The sequence below is a fragment of the Cetorhinus maximus genome, chromosome 18 (assembly GCF_964194155.1).
Source record: "Cetorhinus maximus chromosome 18, sCetMax3.hap1.1, whole genome shotgun sequence".
Classification (NCBI taxonomy): domain Eukaryota; kingdom Metazoa; phylum Chordata; class Chondrichthyes; order Lamniformes; family Cetorhinidae; genus Cetorhinus; species Cetorhinus maximus.
In genome coordinates, this window is record NC_135896.1 from 71,902,688 (window position 1) to 71,923,981 (window position 21,294).

At 41.9% G+C, this 21,294-nt stretch overlaps 1 protein-coding gene across 4 annotated transcripts in view; it reads right to left on the reverse strand.

The window, feature by feature from the left end:
* The window catches only part of dpf3 (double PHD fingers 3), a 126,980-nt gene that overhangs the window by 35,184 nt on the left and 70,502 nt on the right, over positions 1-21,294 (reverse strand). For 2 of the 4 annotated variants that reach the window (XR_013579500.1, XM_078562894.1), the window contains exons 6-8: positions 20,301-20,376; positions 20,085-20,126; positions 19,702-19,839 (exon numbers count right to left, since the gene is read on the reverse strand). Coding sequence is in view for 2 of the 4 variants with exons in the window: in XM_078562894.1 (XP_078419020.1) it covers positions 19,702-19,839; positions 20,085-20,126; positions 20,301-20,376 (256 nt within the window). In the remaining 2 variants the exon portion in view is untranslated. The remainder of the gene's footprint in view (positions 1-19,701; positions 19,840-20,084; positions 20,127-20,300; positions 20,377-21,294) is intronic. The other 2 variants (XR_013579501.1, XM_078562895.1) reach the window with 1 other exon arrangement.

A 21,294-nucleotide genomic window follows, 5' to 3' on the forward strand; every position in this document is an offset into this window, starting at 1 on the left:
CAGCCTTCTGGACTTACCACTGAGTTCAACAACTTCAGACCATGAACTCCATCTTCCATTTTGATCTTTTAAATTTTTTTTCCCAACCCTCTCCCCCAACAGGGCCATTTGTAACATGTTCTTATGTTTTGCTTTCACAGGGCGCTAACCCTTGTTCTGCTATTGACACATTCTGCTAAATCACTTATGCCACTATTAGCACCTTCTTTAGTCTTTAACATTACCATTAACACCACCTTTGTCTTGTGTCTATGGTATCTTTGTCAAATCTCTCCTGAGCTCCCACTTATCCTTGGCCTATTTTGCTCCACCCCACCTCCAACCCCCTCTCTTCAACAGTATAAAATCCATCACATTTCTACCTCTCTTCAGCTCTGAAGAAGTCATACAGACTCGAAACATTAACTCTGTCTCTCTCTCACAGGTACTGCCAGAGCTGCTGAGTTTTTCCAGCATTTTCTGTTTTTATTGCAAATGCTTCAGCCTTGTCTTTTGCACTGATGTGCTGGGGTCTTCCACCTTTGAGTATAGAGATGTTTGTGGAGCCTCCTCCTTCAGTTAAATAAAAGCAAAATACTACAGTTGATTTATTTCAGATTTCCAGCAAAGTATTGGAAATACTCAGCAGGTCTGGCAGCATCTGTGGAAAGAGAGATAGAGTTAACGTTAAGTTGAAGATGACTCTTCTTTAGCACTGGAGGAAGGTAGAAATGTTATGAGTTTTATGCATCAACTATAATCGGTGGTGCTTCCTGCTCTTGCCCAGAACTAGAAAACTTCAACTTTGCTTCCAATTTCCCCTCTGTTCTCACCTTCAGATGGTCCATCTCTGACACTTCCCTTCCTCGACTTCACTGCCTCCATTTCTGGGGATAAGCTACCTACTAACATTCACTATAAGCCCACCGACTCCCGCGACTATCTCAACTATACTTCCTCACACTCTGAGTCCAGTAAGGACTCCATTCCATTCTCCCAGTTTCTCTGTTGCATCTGTTCTGATGATACAGCCTTCAACAACAGCACTTCTGATATGGCTTCCTTTTTCCTCAATCAAGGATTACTCCCCAACTCCCCAGGTTGATAGGGCCCTCAACCATGGCTGACCCATTTCCTGCACTTCTGGTCTTATCCCTTCCCCTCCCTCCCAGAACCATGATAGGATTCTCCTTGTCATCACTTTCCACCCCACCAGCCTCCACATTCAAAGTATCATCCTCCACCATTTCCATCACCTCCAGCGTGATGCCACCACCAAATACATCTACACCTTCCTCAAACCTGTTAGCATTTTCCAAAGGGACCATTTCCTCTGCGACACCCTGGACCACCCCTCAAACCACCACTCCTAACAACTTGTCCCCTTCCCATGGCACCTTCTTATGCAATCTCAGGTGGTTTAACATCTACCCTTTTACCTCCCCTCTCCTCACTGTGTAAGGCCCCAAACACTCCTTCCATGTGAAGCAGTGAATTACTTGTACTTCTATAGTGCAATATATTCACTGCTCATAATGCGGTCTGCTCTACATTGGGGAGACCAAATGCAGATTGGGTAACCACTTTGCAGAACACCTCCATTCATTCTCCCAGCATGACCCCAAGCTTCCAGTTGCCTGTCACTTTAATTCTCTACACTGGGACACTGGAGGCTGCTGAGGATAGCGATGTCAGCTTGAGAGCAATGAAGCTCAATGTAAGGTTGAGATCCAGACCTTATCTTTTAAGTGAGCACCCTACAGTCTTCCGGACTCAACAGTGAGTTCAACAATTTCAGACCATGAACTCTGTCCCCCATTTTGATTCTTTGTTTTATGCAATGTGCCAGTCTTAATCTTGTTTTTTCACATTTTCGCTTTCATTCAGAGTTGTTCATTATTTGGGGCTGTAACTTCTGAGCTCCAGGGCAGTGCATCTTGGGGGTACCCCCAAGATGCGCTGGGGGTAACTCCCTCAGAGGTTCCCAGGTAAGGATTGCACGGTAATTGCCCGCGAAGTTCAAACTTCCTTTGGGCATTTGCCCTGCAATGGGAACCATCTGAAAATGTGATTTAAATCTCAAACTTTGGATGGTCTAGACGGTCTTACATCAATAGTTATCCAGAAAAAGTTAGAAGAATTAAAACCATTTCCACTCACACTACCTCCTTCACCCCACGGGACTACAACCACATGTCACCAACCCCCAACCCTTACTACTGCACCCCCCCCAGTTCTGACCCTGTCAGACCGCCCCTTGACTGCCCAACTGCCCCCACCCCCACCTCTCCAATTCTAACCACTTACCTGACAAACCTACCTTCTCCCTGACTTGGAAGCGGCTGGACCTTTAAGCCTGATTTATGGTAGCCAGTGCCATAAAAAGAGGGCCTGGCCTGCATGCATCAGACTCTGCCCCTCGAAAGGAAGCTCCGGGAACGCACTGCCCAACACAGTTCTCGCCCTGCCTGAGTCGGGAGTTCGGGCGAGACAGGATTGGAAGAACTTGAAGGTATGAAAGTAGGAGTGGAGTGGCAATCTGACTCTGATAAATTCAGGCCCATTGTCATTCAAACTCAATCTGGCTAATGCCTTGCTTCTTTACTACACCATATCACTCCCTTAGCCTTTTGTTCCATGATGTCCTTGTCACTTAATCTTTCCCACCATCTACCCTATCCCAGGCCTTCCCTTTTGTTCTTCCTTCCTCACCCTCTACTTACAACAGCATAAAATTTCTACCTTCCTTCAGTTCTGAAGAAGAGTCACACTCAACTCAAAATGTTAACCCTGTTTCTCTCTCCACAAATGCTGCCAGGTCTACTGCGTATTTCCAGCAGTTTGTTTTTATTTCTTCCTCCAGTCAGTAGTTTAATTGGCTGAATTCATGGCTGGATGTGGCAGGACTGCAGAGCTTTGATCTGATCGTTGGTTGTGGGATTGCTTACCTCTGCAAGCTTTTTCTACTGTTTAGCATGCATGTACAGCAAGTCTCCACTTAACACTGATTCACTTAACATTGTTTTGCTTTAACATTGTTAATAAAGTAGTGACAGTATATCCATTTAATGGTCTCCTCTACATTGGAGAGACCAAACGCAAACTGGGCGACCATTTTGCGGAACACCTGCGGTCTGTCCGTAAGAAAGACCCAAACCTCCCTGTCGCTTGCCATTTTAACACTCCACCCTGTTCTCTTGCCCACATGTCTGTCCTTGGCTTGCTGCATTGTTCCAGTGAAGCCCAACGCAAACTGGAGGAACAGCACCTCATCTTCCGACTAGGCACTTTACAGCCTTCCGGGCTGAATATTGAATTCAACAACTTTAGATCTTAAACTCCCCCTCCCCCCATCCCCACCCCGTTTCTTCCCCGCCCCCGCTTTTTTTTCAATAATTTATATAGATTCTTCTTTCCCCACCTATTTCCATTATTTTTAAATCTAAAACTAAAACCTTGTTAGCCTTTCCACCCCACCCCCACTAGAGCTGTACTTTGAATATCCTGTCCTCCATTCTTAATTAGCACTTTTCTCAGACAAAACACCTCTTTGACCCTTTTGTCTGTGACATCTTTTGATTATCTGCTCATCTCCACAATCACCACACCCTCAATGGCTCTCTCTCCCCCCACCAACACCACCAACCGCCACCGCCACCCCCCCCACCACCTTAAACCAATTTATATTTCTCCCTTCTTCTAACTATGCTTCAGTTCTGCCGAAGGGCCATGAAGGCTCGAAACGTTAACTGATTTCTTCTCCGCCGATGCTGCCAGACCTGCTGAGTTTTTCCAGGTAATTCTGTTTTTGTTTTGGATTTCCAGCATCCGCAGTAGCTTTTAGCTTTTTATCCATTTAATGTTGTGAGGTTCACTTTAACATTATTTGCCACTGACTTTGTTCTGTGGCCTGCATGCACACATGACCTTTTTCCCAACGCTTCTGCTCCCACCCTCAGGCCTGAAGTCCCTCTTCTCCTCAGTTCCTGGTCTTGCCCTCTGTTCTTACCTTTAAAGTCCCTGGTGCCTGTTGCCATCACCGGGGATTTCTTCAGCTGCTCCTCTTCTCCTTATTCCCATTCCCACTCTGAGCTTACAATGAAGTCCTGGGACTTCTGCTGCACCTGCAGCACTCAACGTCTGCCACTAGATGATGCGTGGCCAATCCAAAACCAGATGAGTGCACTGTAAATACTATATTAACAATATATTGTATTTCTTATATTTTTAAATTTATTTTACTCTAAAGATTATGTTGTTTATGAATGCAGGCATTTAGGCATTTATTTCAACATAATGTTTCTTCTGCTCAGAAAGGTCGTAAATTACCTAACTACACAGTACTTTTTATATTTAGTGATTTATGTTATCTTGCAAGTTATTTCAGCTAGGAATGCACAGTACTGCACATGTACAGTAGTGTTTGAACCTGTACATCGGTTCCTTTGGATGTTTCTGGCCTGGAAAAACCAAACGCTGGTTTTAACATTGATTCCCTTAGGAATCAACGATTCATTTAAAGTTGTTTCACTTAAAGTCGCAATTTTCAGGAACGCAACTACAACTTAGTGAGGATTTACTGTAGTCCTGAATTGTAACTTCACCAGGTTGACACCTCATTTTCAGGTATGAACACCTCTGCTCCTGGCATTTGCTCTCCTGCACTCCTCACTAAACCAGCGTTGGTCCTGTTGAATAGTAATGTTAGAGTGAAGGACATGCTGAGCCATGAGGTTACAGATTGTGGTCGAATACAATTCTGCTGCTGAAGGCCCACAGCTCATCATGGATGCAGAGTTTTGAACTGCTAGATCAGTTCTGAATCTATCCCATTTAGCATGGTGATAACGCCACACAACACAACAGAAGGTTCCCTCAGTGTGAAGATGGGAATTCTCCACATGGACTCTGCATTAGTCACTCCTATCGTTCTCATGGACTGACACGTTGAAAAATGTGGATTGGCAAGTCTGAGATCAGGCAGGGTTTTCCCTCTAATAAAACAGAAAATGCTGGAAAAACTCAGCAGGTCTAGCAGCATCCGTGGAGAGAGAAACAGAATTAACGTTACGAGTCTGTGTGACTCTTCTTCAGAGCTAAAGAGAAATAGAAATTTGATGGATATTATACTATTAAAGTGGGGGTGGAGCAAAATAGGTCAGGGAAAGTGGGAGCTCAGGAGAGATTGACAAAGATGTCATGGATACAAGACAAAGGGAGTGTTAAAGACTAAAGAAAGTGCTGATAGTGGCATAAAGGTAACATAGCAGAATGCATTAATAGCAGAATAAGGGTCAGCACTCTGTGAAAGCACAACATAGAAACAAGTGGCAGATGGCCCTGAGGGGGATGGTGTTGGGGAAAAAGGATTAAAAAATAAATATTTTAAAAATGGATCTAAAAAGATGGAGGAGAGAGTTCATAGTCCGAAGTTGTTGAACTCAATTTTAAGTCCAGAAGACTGTAAAGTGCCTAATCGAAGGTGAGGTGCTATTCCTCCAGTTTGTGTTGAGCTTCACTGGAACATTGTAGTAGGCCAAGGATGGACATGTGGTCATGAGAGCAAGATGGCAAGTTGAAATGGCAAGTAGCAGGAAGATCTTAGTCATGCTTGCGGACTGAGCAAAGGTGTTCCGCAAAGCGGTCACCCAGTTTGCATTTAGTCTCCCCAATGTAGAGGAGACTGCATTGGGAGCAGTGAATGCAGCAGACCAAATTGAAGGAGATGCAAGTGAAGTGCTGCTTCTCCTGAAAGGAGTGTTTGGGGCCTTGGACAGTGAGGAGGGAATGGGTAAAGGGGCAGGTGTTGCACCTTCTGCGATTGCATGGGAAAATGCTGTGGGAACGGGAAAAGAGGAGATGGGGTGATGGAGGAGTGGACCAGGGCAACACGGAGGGAACAGTTCCTATGGAATACTGATGGAGGGGTGAAGGGAAGATGTGTTTGGTGGTGGCGTCATTGTGGAGTTGGCAGAAATGTTGGAGGATGATCTTTTGAATGCAGAGGCTGGTGGGGTGAAAATTAAGTGGGACCCTCTCATGGTTCTGGGAGGGACAGGAAGGGGTGAGGGCAGAGGTGAGGGAGACGGGTCAGACACCGGTTGAGGGCCCTGTCAACCCTACAGTGTGGGGGGAACCTTTGGTTAAGAAAATGGAAGACATGTTAGAAGCGCCGTCTTGGAAAGTAGCATAATCGGAACAGATGTGACGGAGGAGGAGAAACTGGGAGAATGGGATGGACACCTTACAGGAAGCAAGGTGTAAGGAGCTATAGTCGAGGTAGCTGTGGGAGTCAGTGGGCTTGTAATGAATATTGGTAGACAATCTATCACCAGAAATGGAAACAGAGGGGTCAAGGCAGGGAAGGGAAGTGTCAGAGATGGACTGTGTGAAGGTGAGAGCAGGGTGGAAATTAGAAGCAAAAATCAATAACTTTTTCTGGGTCCAGATGTCCCTCATTTTCCCCTCTTATTGGTTCACTCACCACCTGCTGCAGAACCAATCTGGCAGATGTGTCCTTCAGGAATCAGCCAGCTCAGTCAGTAGGGCTGCTACTGAACTGCTCTTGGTGATGGACATTGAAGTCCGCCATCCAAAGTACATTCGCTGTCCTTGTCATTCTCAGTGTTTCTTCAAAGTGTTGTTCAACATGGAGGAGCACTGATTCACCAGCTGAGGGAGGGCTGTAGGTGGTAATCAGTAGTTGGCTTCCTTGCCCACGTTTGACCTGATGCCAAGCGATTTTAACATTGAGCACTCGTGGGACCACTCCCTCTCAACTGTAAACCACTGTTCCACCACCTCTGCTGGGTCTGTCTGGTGATGGGACAGGACATATTCAGGGTTGGTGATGAAGGAATCTATGACATGTGCCTAAAAGATATGATTTGGTGAATAGGATTATGTCATGCTTGATAGTTTGCAGGTCTGCCAGGTGTTAGTAAGGGCGACTTTGGAGAGCGAACTGAGCTGGGTTCTGCCTTTGTCATCTCCAGCGCCTAGCTGGATGCTGGGTGGTCTGTCCAGTGTTATTCTGATGTGACTTTTCCATTGTGGTTAAATGAGTGACTTGTTAGTCCATTTTAATGTGCAGTTATGCATTAACCACATTGCCATGGGCTGAGACGCACATAGGCCAGACCACGTAAGGATGGCAGGTTTCCATCTGTGAATCAAATGGGTTTTTTGACAATCTGATCGTTTCATGGTCACCATTACCAAAAATAGCTTTTTGTTCCAGATCTTATTTAATTAATTGAATTTAAATTCTCCAGCTCCTATGGTGGAATTTGAACTCATCTTTCATAGTTAGTCTAGGTTTCTGAATTATTCATCCAGTGACATAACCATTATGCTACCAGTCCCGTGCATGTAGATTAATTATAACATCCTATGCAGGACCAAGCAAATTCAAGAGACAAAAATCTATACAAGGGCAATAGCTGATCTCTGATCACCCTGCCAAGTAGCTCACCTATTACAAACATGCCTTATGACAACTGAACGCACGACGATTTGACACCAAATTAGATGGAAAGTGTTTAGTAAAATGTCCAGTAAAACGTAATCAAACCTCTGCAAAAGACCACATTAGACAAACACCACTGAGAGTGTGACAGAGACTTTGCTGTGACTCATTCAAACTCCAATCTGCTTGTTGTGTGTTCAAACATTCTCATGTTAGAATGCACAGTACCAGAGCTGGCAGTCCTACCATGGGTTAGTGAACTGCAACATTCAGTTGGAGAAGGGAGCGTTACTTATACTGAATGCTTTCACTAAAGAAGAATGTTGTTAATAGGCAACTAGCTACCATCAGCTGGCCAGAAACAGATTTTACAATACCTTTCCAAATGCATTCAGGAGAGCCTTTTAGAATAGTATGTTTTAAGGGCAGAAAAATCAAGATTTTAAATTTAAGCAAGGCAAACTTTAAAGGGAATGAGAAATTGATTAACCTAAATAAACTGGGCTGAATGAGTAAATCTATAAGCTTAACATTGGGATCATTCAAATTTGCGCATATCCCTTAAAAGGCAGAATCTCCGTTTGTGCACTTAAGCAGCCATGGTCGTCAAGTGAGGCAAGTGACAATATCCAGCTAAAAGGGAACAGGTTTTCACAAAGGCAGAGAAAAGTGGAAATCCCGATGACAGAGCTACAAAACACTTCAAAGAATCATACGTGACATAAGGAGGCCTTTCAGCTATCCAATTATTCCCTCTCTCCTGCTCTTTCTCATAGCCCTGCAAATTTCTCCTTTTAAGTATTTATTGGATTCCTTCTTGAAATTTACATTTCAATCAGCTTTCATTGTCCCTTCAAACAGGGCATTCCAGATTGCAACTCATACAGACCTGGTCAGATCCCACCCAGAATATTGTGTCCCGTTTTGGGCAATGTTCCTCAGGGAGGATTGACTGACCTTGGAGGGAACCAATGAGGTTTCACCAGAATTATGCGAGGCGCTTGAAGAGTTAAATAATAAGGACAGATTGCATAAACTTTTCATGTATTCCACAACACTGCCCCACCCCCAGAGATTGCGGTAATCAGATTGAGGTATTTAAAATGTCAAAAGGATTAGACAGAATTGATGGATAACCTATTTCCTCTGATGAGGAAATTAAATAGAAAAAGATAATCTTGGTAGGAGTGACCAATGCACAGTCCTTGTGGAGACGAAGTCCCTTCTTCACATTGAGTATACCCTCCATCGTGTTATGTGGCACTAATACCGTGCAAAATGGATAAACAGGTCAAAACTGGACTTCCATGAGGCACCGTGGGCAATGAGGAGCAGCAGAATTGTATTCAACCACAATCCGTAACCTACTGGCTGGGTATATCTCCACTCTACAATTACCATCAAACCAGGGGATCAACCCTGGTTTCACTGAAGAGTGCAGGAGGGCATGTCAGGAGCAGCATCATGCATTCCTTAAAATGTAATGTTAACCAGGTGAACCTACAACACAGGACTACTTACATGCCAAACAGCAGAGTGACAGACATAGTTAAGTGACCCCACAACTAACAGATCAGGTCCAAGCTCTGCAGTCTTGCCACATCCAGTCAAGAGTGGTGGATGACAAGTAATCAACTAACCAAAGGAGGCTTCACAAATATCCCCATTCTCAATTATGATGGAGCCCAGTACATCAGCGCAAAAACAAGGCTGAAGCATTTGCAACTATGTTCAGCCAAAAGTGGATAATCCATCTCGGTCTCCTCCTGAGGTCCCCAGCATCACAGATGCCGGTCTTCAGCCAATTTAATTTACTCCACCTGATATCAAGAAATGGCTGAAGACACTAGACTCTGACAACATTCTCACAGTAGTACTGAAGACTTGCACTCCAGAACTAGCCAGGCCCCAAGCCAAGCTGTTCCAGTACAACTACAACATTGGCATCTACCCAGCAATGTAGAAAATTGCCCAGGTATGTCTCGCCCACAAAAAACTGGACAAATCCAAACCAGCCAATTACCACCCCAGCAGTCTATTCTTGATCATCAGCGAAGTGATGGAAGGGATTGTGGACAGTGCTATCAAGCAGCACTTATTCAGCAACAGCCTGCTCACTGATGCTCAGTTTGGGTTGTGCCAGATCCACTCATCCTCTGACCTCATTACAGCCTTGGTCCAAACATGAGCTGAACTCAAGAGGTGAGGAGAGAGTGATTGCCCTACCCTTGACACCAAGGCAGCATTTGACTGAGTATGGCATCAAGGAGCCCCTAGCAAAATTGAAGTCAATAGGAATCAGGGGGAAAATTATCCATTGATTGGACTCATATCTAGCATAAATGTGATGTTGGAGGCCAATCATCTCAGCCTCAGCACATTGCTGCAGGAGTTCCGCAGGGTAGTGTCCACGGCCCAACCATCTTCAACTGCTTCATCAATACCCTTCCTTCCATCACGAGGTCAGAAGTGGGGATATTTGCTGATGATTGTACAATATTGAGTATCATTCACGACTCCTCAGATACTGAAGTAGTCCATGTTCACATGCAACAAGACTTGTACAACATTCAGACTTGGACTGATAAGTGGCAAGGAACATTCACGCCACACAAGTGCCAGGCAATAACCATCTCCAACAAGAGAGAGTCCAACCACCTACCCTTGACATTACCATTGCTGAATCCCCCCATTATCAACATTCTGTGGGTTTCCTATTGACCAGAAACTCAACTGTACCAGCCATATAAATACTGTGGCTACAAGAGCCGGTCACAGGCTGGGAATTCTGCGGAGAGTAACTCACCTCCTGACTCCGCAAAGCCTATCCAACATCTACAAGGCACAAGTCAGGAGTGTGGTGGAATACTCTCCACTTGCCTGGATGAATGTTGTTCCAACAACAACCAAGAAGCTCAACACCATCCAGGACAAAACAGTCTGCTTAATTAGCACCCCATCCATCAGCTTAAACATTCACTCCTTCCACCACCGATGCACAGTGGCAGCAGTGTGCACCATTTACAAGATGCACTGCAGCAATTCACCAAGGATTCTTCGGCAGCACCTTCCAAACCTCTACCACCTAGAAGGACAAGGGCAGCAGATGCACATGAGCACTGCCCCTCCAATCCACACACCATTGGAACTATATCATTGCTCCTTCACCGCTGGATAAACATCCTGGAACTCTTTTTCTAACAGCGCTTTGGGTGTACCTATACCACATAGACTGCAGTGGTTCAAGAAGGCAACTCACCACCACATTCTCAAGGGCAATTTGGGATGGGCAACAAATGCTGGCCTAGCCAGCGACACCACATCCTGTGAAAGAATAATCTTAACATCAGAGCTGGGCAGTTTAGGAGTGAAATCAGGAAACACCTTTTGCACAAAATGATAGCGCAAATCTAAAGTCTCAAATCACAATTCAGGTCCTGGGGGACAACTAACATTTTCTAAGACTGAGATCAATTGTTTTGTGTAGAATAAGAGGATTTTTTGGTTCCATTGATGAATATACATCTGGATTCATATTGGTAAGTACAGACTAATGGTTCAACATGGTGCAGAAATTTTTATTGTATAATGTCAGTAAATTCCTGCTACAACTAAATTCCTGTCAACTTACAATGAATCCCATTCACTGCCAGTTCTAAACTAGCCTAGCTGCTGTAGTCTCCAGGGTCCCTTTCTATGACAACTGGCTGCTGACTTTTGTCTACCCTGTGCTTCCTTGGTCTTTCTGGGCTTTTTTGGCTCAGTACACCTTTGTGTGCAGGGCCATGAAAGCTGTTCTACTGCTTTTATTCTTTAAACTTTTCCCCCAAGCCATCACAGCCATCTCTCTTCTATTTAAGCATGATTATGAATCTAAGCCATGTTCTTATCACCTCATTCTTCAGTTCCTGGATAACCGCAGTATTCCTCTCAATGATCGAATCTCTGCCATCAGTATAACTTACTCGGAACCTTTTGTGTTCCAGTACTCAGGTTTGGGGATAACCATTGCTTCATAAACTCTTGCTCTTATTTTTAACTAAAATATCTTTAGCCTTCCATATCCTGCATAATCTTACAAAAGCAGCAGAAGCAATTTCAATCCTCCTTTTGATGTTTTCTTTTAAATTCTTATTCTCTGGTGCTAATTATTCAGAGTGACAGAAGCAGGGAAGTAGTGCTCCACAAGGGCCAGTGCTGGGGCCACTGCTGTTCACAATTTACATTAATGATTTGGACTTTGGAATCAATAATACAATTTCTAAAACTGTGGATGACACCAAATTTTAGCGGGTGCGAGTAGTCAATACTGAGGAGGATTGCAACAAATTACAGGAGGACATTCAACTTTCAGAATGGGCAAATAATTGGCAAATGGAGTTCAACACAGATAAATGTGAGGTAGTATATTTTAGTAGGAAGAATAAGGAGGTCGCTTATTACTTGAAGTTGCAAGTTCTCGGTGGGGTAGAGGGTAGAGAACAAAGTGATTTTAGATTACAAATACACCAATCACTAAAAGTGGCACCTCGGGTTAGCAAGACCATAAAAAATAAGCAAACTAAGCAATAGTCTTTATTGCTAGAGAGATAGAATTGAAAAGTAGGGAAGTTGTGCTAAACCTATATCGAACTTTGGTTGGAACACGGAGTACTGTGTGCTGTTCCAGTTGCATTATTATAAAAAGAATTTGGAGGCACTCAAGAGGGTGCAGAGAAGATTTACAAGGATGATACCAGAAATGTGTGGGTATATATATCAGGAAAGGTTTGGCTAGCTCTCTTTTCTCTTGAAAAAAGGTTGGAGGGTGACCTAGAGGTCTATTAAATTATGAAAGGTTTTGATAGAGAATGTTTTCTCTTGTGGTGAAGAGCATAACTAGAGGCCATCAATTTAAGATAGTTACCAATAAATCCAATAAGGAATTCAGAAGAAACTTCTTTACTAATAGAATGGTGGGAATATGGAACTTGTTACCACAGGGAGTGGGTAAAGTGAATAGTATGGCTGCGTTTATGGGGAAACTAGACAAGCACATGAGGGAAAAGGGAATAGATAATTACAATAGTAGATTTAGATGAGGAAAGATGGGAGGAGCCTCAAGTGGAGCATAAATACCAACATGATCTGGCTGGGCTGAATGGCCTGTTTCTGTGCCATCTTGTCTTATATAATCCTGTATAACCCACCAAGTTATACAAAACTTTTTCACCTGTTTAACTGCATCAACTTCAAGTGTAATGTATACAATCCTCCTGATGATTCTCAGATGATATGACTTTAGTGTTAGCCTTCACTCTCTTGCTTGAGGCAGAAGGCTGTGGGAGATCGGTGTGCAGAAATTGGCTTCTTTCAAGTCTAATTTTTCTACTCTCCAAGTACGCCAGTTAGATCTGTTTTAGATGTTACAATAAAGGCCAATGTCATCAGCAAATCTGAGGTCTATGTTCTGGACCTATGTTTTGTTTAATAAGGACAATATACCAAGTCAGAGCAGCAGTAGTGTCTGTTCACACAGGTCTCAGCTCCCTAGGGTTGGGAGAAAACACCAGGGATCCTGCACATCACCTCAACCCAATGATCCTTGCTGAGGAGGACTGGGTAATTCTTGTGATACTTTGCACACAAAAGTAACCTGCTGACACTCACTGTCAAACCTATACATAAGAAATGGAAACCTGGGTGAGGTACAAGAGGCCTTTTCGAGGATATCTAAGCATAAGGAGAGAAATGGGAACAAACACACTAATTAACAATGTGCCCACACCCAAATGCAGAATGTTCAAACAGCCAAAACAGAGGACATCAATATTATAGACTCAGACATTTACAGCACAGAAGGAGGCCATTTGGCCCATCATGTCTGCACCCATCAATAAAGATCTGACTACCCTAATCCCATTTTCCAGCGCTTGGCCCATAGCCCTGGAGGCTATGACAATGCAAGTGAATATCTAAATACTTCTTAAATGTTATGAGAGTTTCTGACTCAACCACCCTTTCAGGCAGAGAGTTCCAGACTCCCATCACCATTTGGGTGAAAACATTTCTCCTCAACTCCCCTCTTAGCCTTCTACCTCTTACCTTAAATCTATGCCCCCTGGTAATTGACCCTCCACCCATAAAAAAAGTGCCTTCTTATCCACCCCATCTATGCCCCTCATAATCTTATATCCTCTACCAGGTCCCCTCTCAAACTTTGCTATTCCAAGGAAAACAACTCCAGTCTATCCAATCTAAAGCTCTAGGACACAAAATCAATTTATTTACACAATTCATTTCAAATAATATCCCTAACTCAATATGAGATTTTGCTCCTGATGCAATTCATATTCTGCCAACCTACATTTACGAATGCACCAAGAGAAGGGAGGAGTGACCCTTTCCAACATTCCAGATCCCAACTTGAATTAATTGTAAAATAATTATGCAGCCAACATGCCATGTATAAAATAAGATCATCAGTCATGTAACCTCCTCAAGGTTACATCAGGATATCTGTTACCAGACAGTTCAATAACTATTGGTCTCTGTCCTTCTCAAAGGTTGCCTGTTAACTCTGCACACATTTATAAGCTGCATTAAAAGTAGGCTGATAAACACACAATGCACTTATACAGATCTTGAGTCTTCAATTGCAGTAGCAGGAAGCTCTTTTAGCCAGGTGTTACTTGATTCCCATCATTAAACTGTTCTGCTTTCAATTTTAGATGGTGCATCCTTTAGTCTGACATGGCATTCACCTACGTTTCAGCATAACAGGCAACAAATCCAGATTAAGTTACAGAACAAGTTATTAAAAACAAAAGGAAATCCTGCAGATTAATACTGTGAATCTTGGGGGTTTGCTTCTGCATACATCAAACACAGGAATTTAAGGACTCCACCATTGAGCACTCAGTGAGGCCAGAATTAGGGATCCTCCAGGGACCCTGAATCGTTGAGATTCCCACCCTGGCATATCTTCTTACTTTTTGAATATTTGAGTATTGCTGAAAAATGACATGCTGTCTAAGCTTTTTGTCTTGCACTCATCAGGACAGGTCATAAGATTATCAACATTAAAGTCAACAACAATTTATACTGCATGAGAAGCGATTGCTCATTGGTTGGCAAGTGGATTCTGATTGATAGAGGCGTTGCCATGGAAAATGCAGCAAGTAGCAGTTAACTGCCAAACTACTGTTCAAATTCAAACCAGGCAGGTTGACTCTGATTGGTCATGGCATTGCCATGGGGAATGAACCAGCTAGCAGCTGTCCTCCAAGCAAAGGACAGAGCCCTGTGTGAATATATGTGGCTTCTAACATGCGTAAATGAGCCATGCTGCGAGCCCAACTGATCATCTTAAACTGGTTCTCAGTGTAATTCTTAGCGCAATCAGGATTGTTTAGCAAGTGTTGTCCAATCGCAGAATCACATCTAATGTTGATCACTATTTTTTGAGTTTTGCAAGCACGGGCTTGTTGGGTATGGCCTATTGTGAACAGCCAAGGCATGTGCTGTTTGATACAATCCACCAGTAGTTGGGACTTACAACCTACATACCTGGCATCACACCAGCACTTAAATTCATATACCACATTACTCATTTGTGTGATAGACAGAACATCATTTTGGCTTGACAGCAGCATCCTGTTAGTGAAGAATACTATTTGTGTTGCTTCTGCATAGTAACAGCATGAAACGGCTAGTTTCACCTGTTGTTCAAATTTTGAGACACCTCACCCTTCTAGGTAATCGGAGGTAGACTGGGCTCTTTTCAAGTCTGAAAGTGGCAGCCTTAGGCCCATTCATGAGCTTTCTCAATATACAGCGAACAATGATCTGATCAGGGTAGCTATTATCCCACAGGATGGCTTTGATGTGCCCTATTTCAGCATCAATCTTGCATGGTGAGCAAATGGCTTGGGCCCTATTTACGAGGTTGCCGATAAAACCAATCATATAGCCCATGGAACTGCTGGAATCCCAACATCTATACTGACCAGTGAAGGTAGGCTTGCGGTAGCAGTAGAGAACCCACTGGCAGATTTCTCAACTAGCACGTCGAGGAAAGGGAGTTTATATGACTGCTTGCTTCACACACAAAGCCTTGTCCTTTGCAGACAGAAGGATCTTTCCATGCATTGTGCCTTTTTCAACTAAACAACAGCTTGGGGGATAGCCATTCCCTGGTTCATTCCCCATGGCAATGCCTTGACCAATCAGAGTCCACCTGCTTGGTTTGAATTTGAAGAACAGTTTGGCAGTTAACTGTTCTCTGTTGCATTCTCCATGGCAATGCCTCTACTAATCAGAGTCCATTTGCCAACCAATCAGCACTCTCTTCTTAAGCAGTATAATCTGTTATTCCCTTTACTGTTGGCAATCTTGTGATCTGTCCTAGAAACATAGAAACTAGGAGCAGGAGTAGGCCGTTTGGCCCTTCGAGCCTGCTCCGCCATTCATTATGATCATCGCTGATCATCCAACTCGATAGCCTGCTCCCGCTTTCTGCTCATATCCTTTGATCCCTTTCGCCCCAAGAGCTATGTCTAACTCCTTCTTGAAAACATACAATGTTTTGGTCTCAACTGTCCTAATGAGTACAAGATGAAAAGTTTAGACAGCATGTCTCTTTTTTCAGCAATACTCAAGTTCTGTACTACCGAACAAATATTTTTAAAATATTTGTTTCGCAACGACAACACTGTTGTCCTTCTTGCTCACTTGGCAAATACACTGGCTGCTCTGACGTGACTTGGAGGTATACAGACAAAGCTTCAATAAATACACAAGTGAAAAAGGGTGGAGCTGTTCACTAGTACAGAAGGACTTTTTGTTTAATTGTATCAAAACAATGACCCAGATTTTCTATGGTAATGTCAATGAAACTGTCGTGCTCACTGTTATTATGCCTCTGAAACTGACAGCAACTTTGGGAGTTCGGACATGTGCAGAATAACCCTGAAATCCAGAAGCTGCTGTCAGTGAGGGCAGCATAGGTTCCTATTCTTCATAGGTTGTACTGTAGAGGTTCTCACAGACCACAATGTCCAATGCAATCATGAATTGATGAAAATATCTACTCTAATACTGTTAGTCTGCCTGTAAAAACTCTTGAAAAAGTTGAATGAAATGTAACTAGGCTTTTAACAGTGTTTAACTTCATAATTACTGTTAAACATCCCCATTAGACTAGGAAAGCTAAATTTACATTTATGGAAGGTGAAATTTCTTCACAATGATTAAAAATTCACCATATTTTCAAAGACAATTTTTTAAAAAGTTTAATGTTATTTTAGCTTCTATCTTAATAATCATACTTTTATTTCACCACCTGAAAATTGAAATTTAAACAGAAGGGTTTGAAATGGTTTTAACTTCCTGGCTTGCTGTGTCCGAATACTTCAATTTGATTGGTTGCCTTTCTGCTTGCTGACATCACTGCCGCTGCTGTATACTAACACTGTCACTAGATCTCTATGGGCAGCTTTTTTTTTGAGGCTAGCAGTGAGTGTCCTTGCTTTGCCATTAATCACAAGTCCAGGTCAGTAAGTTTATAAAACTTAAAATGCCAATAACCCAAGCTCCATGAAAACTTGTGGATATTTTTATATATTCTACATAAAACAGATCCTTTCGGAACTGCCCATTAACAGATCAAAATGTATAACAGCTCGAGCCAGATATCTGGAGGACACAAAGCTAGCTCGCCAAAAATTTGTGCAACAAATTTGCTACAATGGTTTGTTGTGCATTTCATCTTATAGGTCCTGGTAGAATTAACTTCATTGGTTGAGTTATGTACATAGGCGACTAGGACTACTGGAAAAAGAGGAAGGGGAGAGGCAAACAAAGTCAATAGAGATACACACACAAATCACTGTCATATAAGATATTGCTCAAGAAAAAAACTTGCATTAATAAAGCACCTTTAACATTTTAAGTCCTCAGTGAGTTCCTGTGGTAACTGCATTGAAACTTGAATGCTTTGGATTTCCTCGCCTGTTCACCTCCACCCACTCCAGCTAGATTTCTTTCTACTTATTTAGTTATTGTAGATTTACCAACTAGAATCACAACCAGTTTTCGGCCAACTGGAACAAGCAAAAATGAATCGCACTAAACCTACAGAACCAATTTCAGGAATCTTAAAAGCAAAATTACATCCAGTGATTGAGGGGGTTTGGGGGAAAACTTGCAACATTCACATTTTTCTCTTCATCAGAAGTGATCCTTCAACTCTTCCTGTTCTCATTATCTCTTTGAATTATTGAGAATTTCAGTTTAACAGGAGACTGGTAGAAGTTAGCAATTCCTATCCCCCATCTCAACTGTCCCTTTTAGCTCTGCTCTTGCTGCCAGGATTAGCCAGCACTGAAACTGACAAACATTAGAAAAGATATTTGGTGTAATGAAGGTCAAGAGCAGCAACCAGCAGTGTAACTTGGGAACTATATGATCCTCTAGAAATGTCTCCTCTGCTATGGTCATAAAATCACTGACACATACCCATTACAGATTGAAATAATGTGCATTAACATTTTGCACCTTCTTTACAATGCAAACTGCTAAAGGGAGAAAAGTGCAACCACAAACATCCTTTATATTCAATATGCACACAGAAAAAATATCTGAGACAAAGGGGAAAGGTGCAAGGGTTTGACAACAAGAAATAAGATGGTTTGAGTTGGAAAGGACGTGAAGGGAATAATAGACAAATAAAATCGACCACAAAGAAGAAAAACAAAAGGATGGGGGAGGAAGTAGTAGGAAGGGAAAAATACAAAAAGAACCATTAACAAGAAAAACATTACTCAGGAGAGCGAAATGAAGAAATTAAAAAAGAAAATGGGAAAGTGTTAACATTTCTTGACTGACAGGCAGTAATGTGTGATTTTTGTACAGCAAATTCACTCGTGTGGATCTGAGAGTGTTAGTCGGGGTAAGAGGGTGGACTGTATTGATGTGTGAATTTAGTTTAAAAAAAATGACTCTCAGTAAGAGTTTGAAATTATTTTTTGTATAAGACAATGTCTACATCCATCATTTGGAACCATCAACCATCCCTGGCTTTCATATCCAAGTAGCTTATCCCTGGACACAGGTTAGTTCCTGCCAGCAAATATAAGAATATCAACTTCAAAGGGCATGTAAAATAGAGAATAAAGATGAAACATAACAAAAACCTCAATTCATTAAAATACAGTCCATGCTGTTCATTCTGCTCTCTGTAACCTCCAACCACTTTTGCTTGCTTGATCATTGCTGAGTTGATGGTGCCAATACCTGACACACAGGATGCAATCAAAACAAGGACATATCTGAAAGGACATATCTGAGCAAAATAGATTATTTTTAGCTGCTGCTGTGCATCACCACATTCAGGTCTGTGTGGTTTCTATAGTAACGGCCTAATCAGGACAATCATCACTCCTAACCCCTACCTTCCTTCTCCCCGGTGCAAGTATTCAGTCCGTGATCTTGCTTACTTAAGCAAAAACTGATCAATATTCAGCTGTCTGCTGATCCCAAGACAATTCCTCAGACTCTCCCTTAGCTAAACATTTCTCCTGAATACTTCTCGGCTCAATCTCTGCTGTCACTGCAAAACTGTCAAACCCTATATCTTTCAGTCAGACTTCATTAAATGGCTTGTGGTCAGGGCAGGGAGGAATTCTCTTTGGCACTCCCGTTCTCTTCATTCCTGTGCTAAACTGGCCCCACATCAGAGCCTGAAAATTTATATTTAACAAACTAAGTTAATGGGATTTCTCCTTCCACTTCATCTCAAAGAAAGGAAATATAATCTGGAGAAAAGGCTATGAATCATAAATAGCCAAAAAGTCAAGTTTTGATGAGCTATAAATATAGCAAGAAAATACATTAATATTTAGTACATTCATTTTAAAGAGGACCAATGTACCCCTACTTGAATATCACATTTTACTATGTATAAAATTCATCCCCAGTCAATAATCCTACCATTTGCTCTTTTAGTGACCAGAACAATTCTACATATACCATCCTCCATTAACGTAGTAATGCACTTTTGAAGACTTCTTTTGGTTAGTATTTTTACAAAAAAAAGATTAATGCTCAGAATAATCACTTACAATTTTGCCAGAAATACCAGAGGCAATCAACATGAGCATATTTATGATTCTGCTATATGGTGAGCATAGAAACCTTCCTGCAGGATCATCTGATTTGCTACACTGGTGGGGCCTGCTCTCATTAGTACAGTACAAGAACTGGGCACATCTTACGTTTGTGACCTTCGCTTCTCAGGACTGGTGGTGAATGAGGCTCCAAATCTTGGTCATCAGCCCCTTCCTCGTCAGCTAAATGAGTATGAGCATAATGATAACTGAGGCCTGGACGGTTCTTGTATCGCTTGCCGCAGACTAGAGAAAAAGAGAAAGATAAAGTGGTAGCAGATTAATCATGTACAATCAACTAGGTTGCATATACATTTTAATCAGTGCCTTTTTTTTAAAAAAGGTTAATCACTTCAGTACAGTGAAGTAATCAAGGATATACAGTATTATGAATAAAAAATAAAAATACACAAAAGGTAACTTAAAAACAGGCAAGAAGCAAATCACTCCAGCTGCAGTCTATGCACAGTTACTCATAGACTGAAAAGTACCTTTGTCAGATGTTTTTGAGTTATGCTTTTGTTTGTAACTATCTGAAACAGAGAAGAAGAAACAAGAGAAAAAGGAGTGAATTTCACAGAAGAGAGACATAAAGGTAGCAGACCAGAGAGGAGATGAGACACTTTTACCACATGCAAGAGCAGGAGTGTCCAAAGGGAGCAGCAAGAGGCAATTTCTACTTGTAATCACTGTGTTGCATTACTTACTGTCACACACATATGGTTTATCATGGTCTTCCTGGGCAGTGGAATCGGTTCTTTTTCTACCACCCATACCACGTGTCTGTATATTTCAAGAAAAGAGGATATAAATTTAGGTGACTGAAATTTAGGGCTGATCGATTTCATTAAGACAGCAAAACTGCTGCTAGGATTTCATGGATGCATTTGTCCCCCCACTTATATTGTGAAAGATATCTCTTAGGGAATTTATAGATTTTTGCACTTTCAAACTTGATTTATTCAGTGTCTGTTAGTGCTGGAGACAGCGATGGGCTATCAATTTGAGGTAGTGAATTAAGAACATTATAGAACACTGAAACCTAGTAACTTAAATATGAGCTTTCCTTTTGGTGTCCTGTCACCAATATGCTACAAACTACAAATACAGAGAAACACATCTCCAAAAGTTAAAGGTTTAAAAAATCTCCAAGATATATTTGTTTAAAAGATTAGGAAACCAAAGTTTAGAGTATTACAAGACTCAGTTACAGGCTGGAAGCATACAAAGGTATGCACAGTCAAACATGCCAGTTTGGTGTCAGCACTGTTCTGCCGCTAATGGTAAAGGCAATGCAGGTTTGTTTTGATAATTTTGTCCAGTGTCTACTTTTTTTTTTAAACAATTTTTTCACTGATAAAATACTAATGTTAATCTTGTAACAAAAACAGAAAATGCTGGAAATACTCAGCAGGTCTGGCAGCACCCTGTTGGGAAAGAAACAGAGTTAACACTTCAGGTTGATGACCTTTCTTCAGATTCTGCCTGATCTACTGAGTATTTCCAGCATATTCCGTTTTTATTTCAGGATTCAAGCATACATTGTATCAATGTTAATTCCATGTTCAGTTAAAACTGAAAACATTAAAAGCTTGGCTTCTCCTGCAATTTGAAACTTCAATGTTAATTAAAATAATTTAATAGTATTTCCTTCCAGTTTTTAAAGCAAATTAAAAAACAAACTTGATAATTTTTAACAAC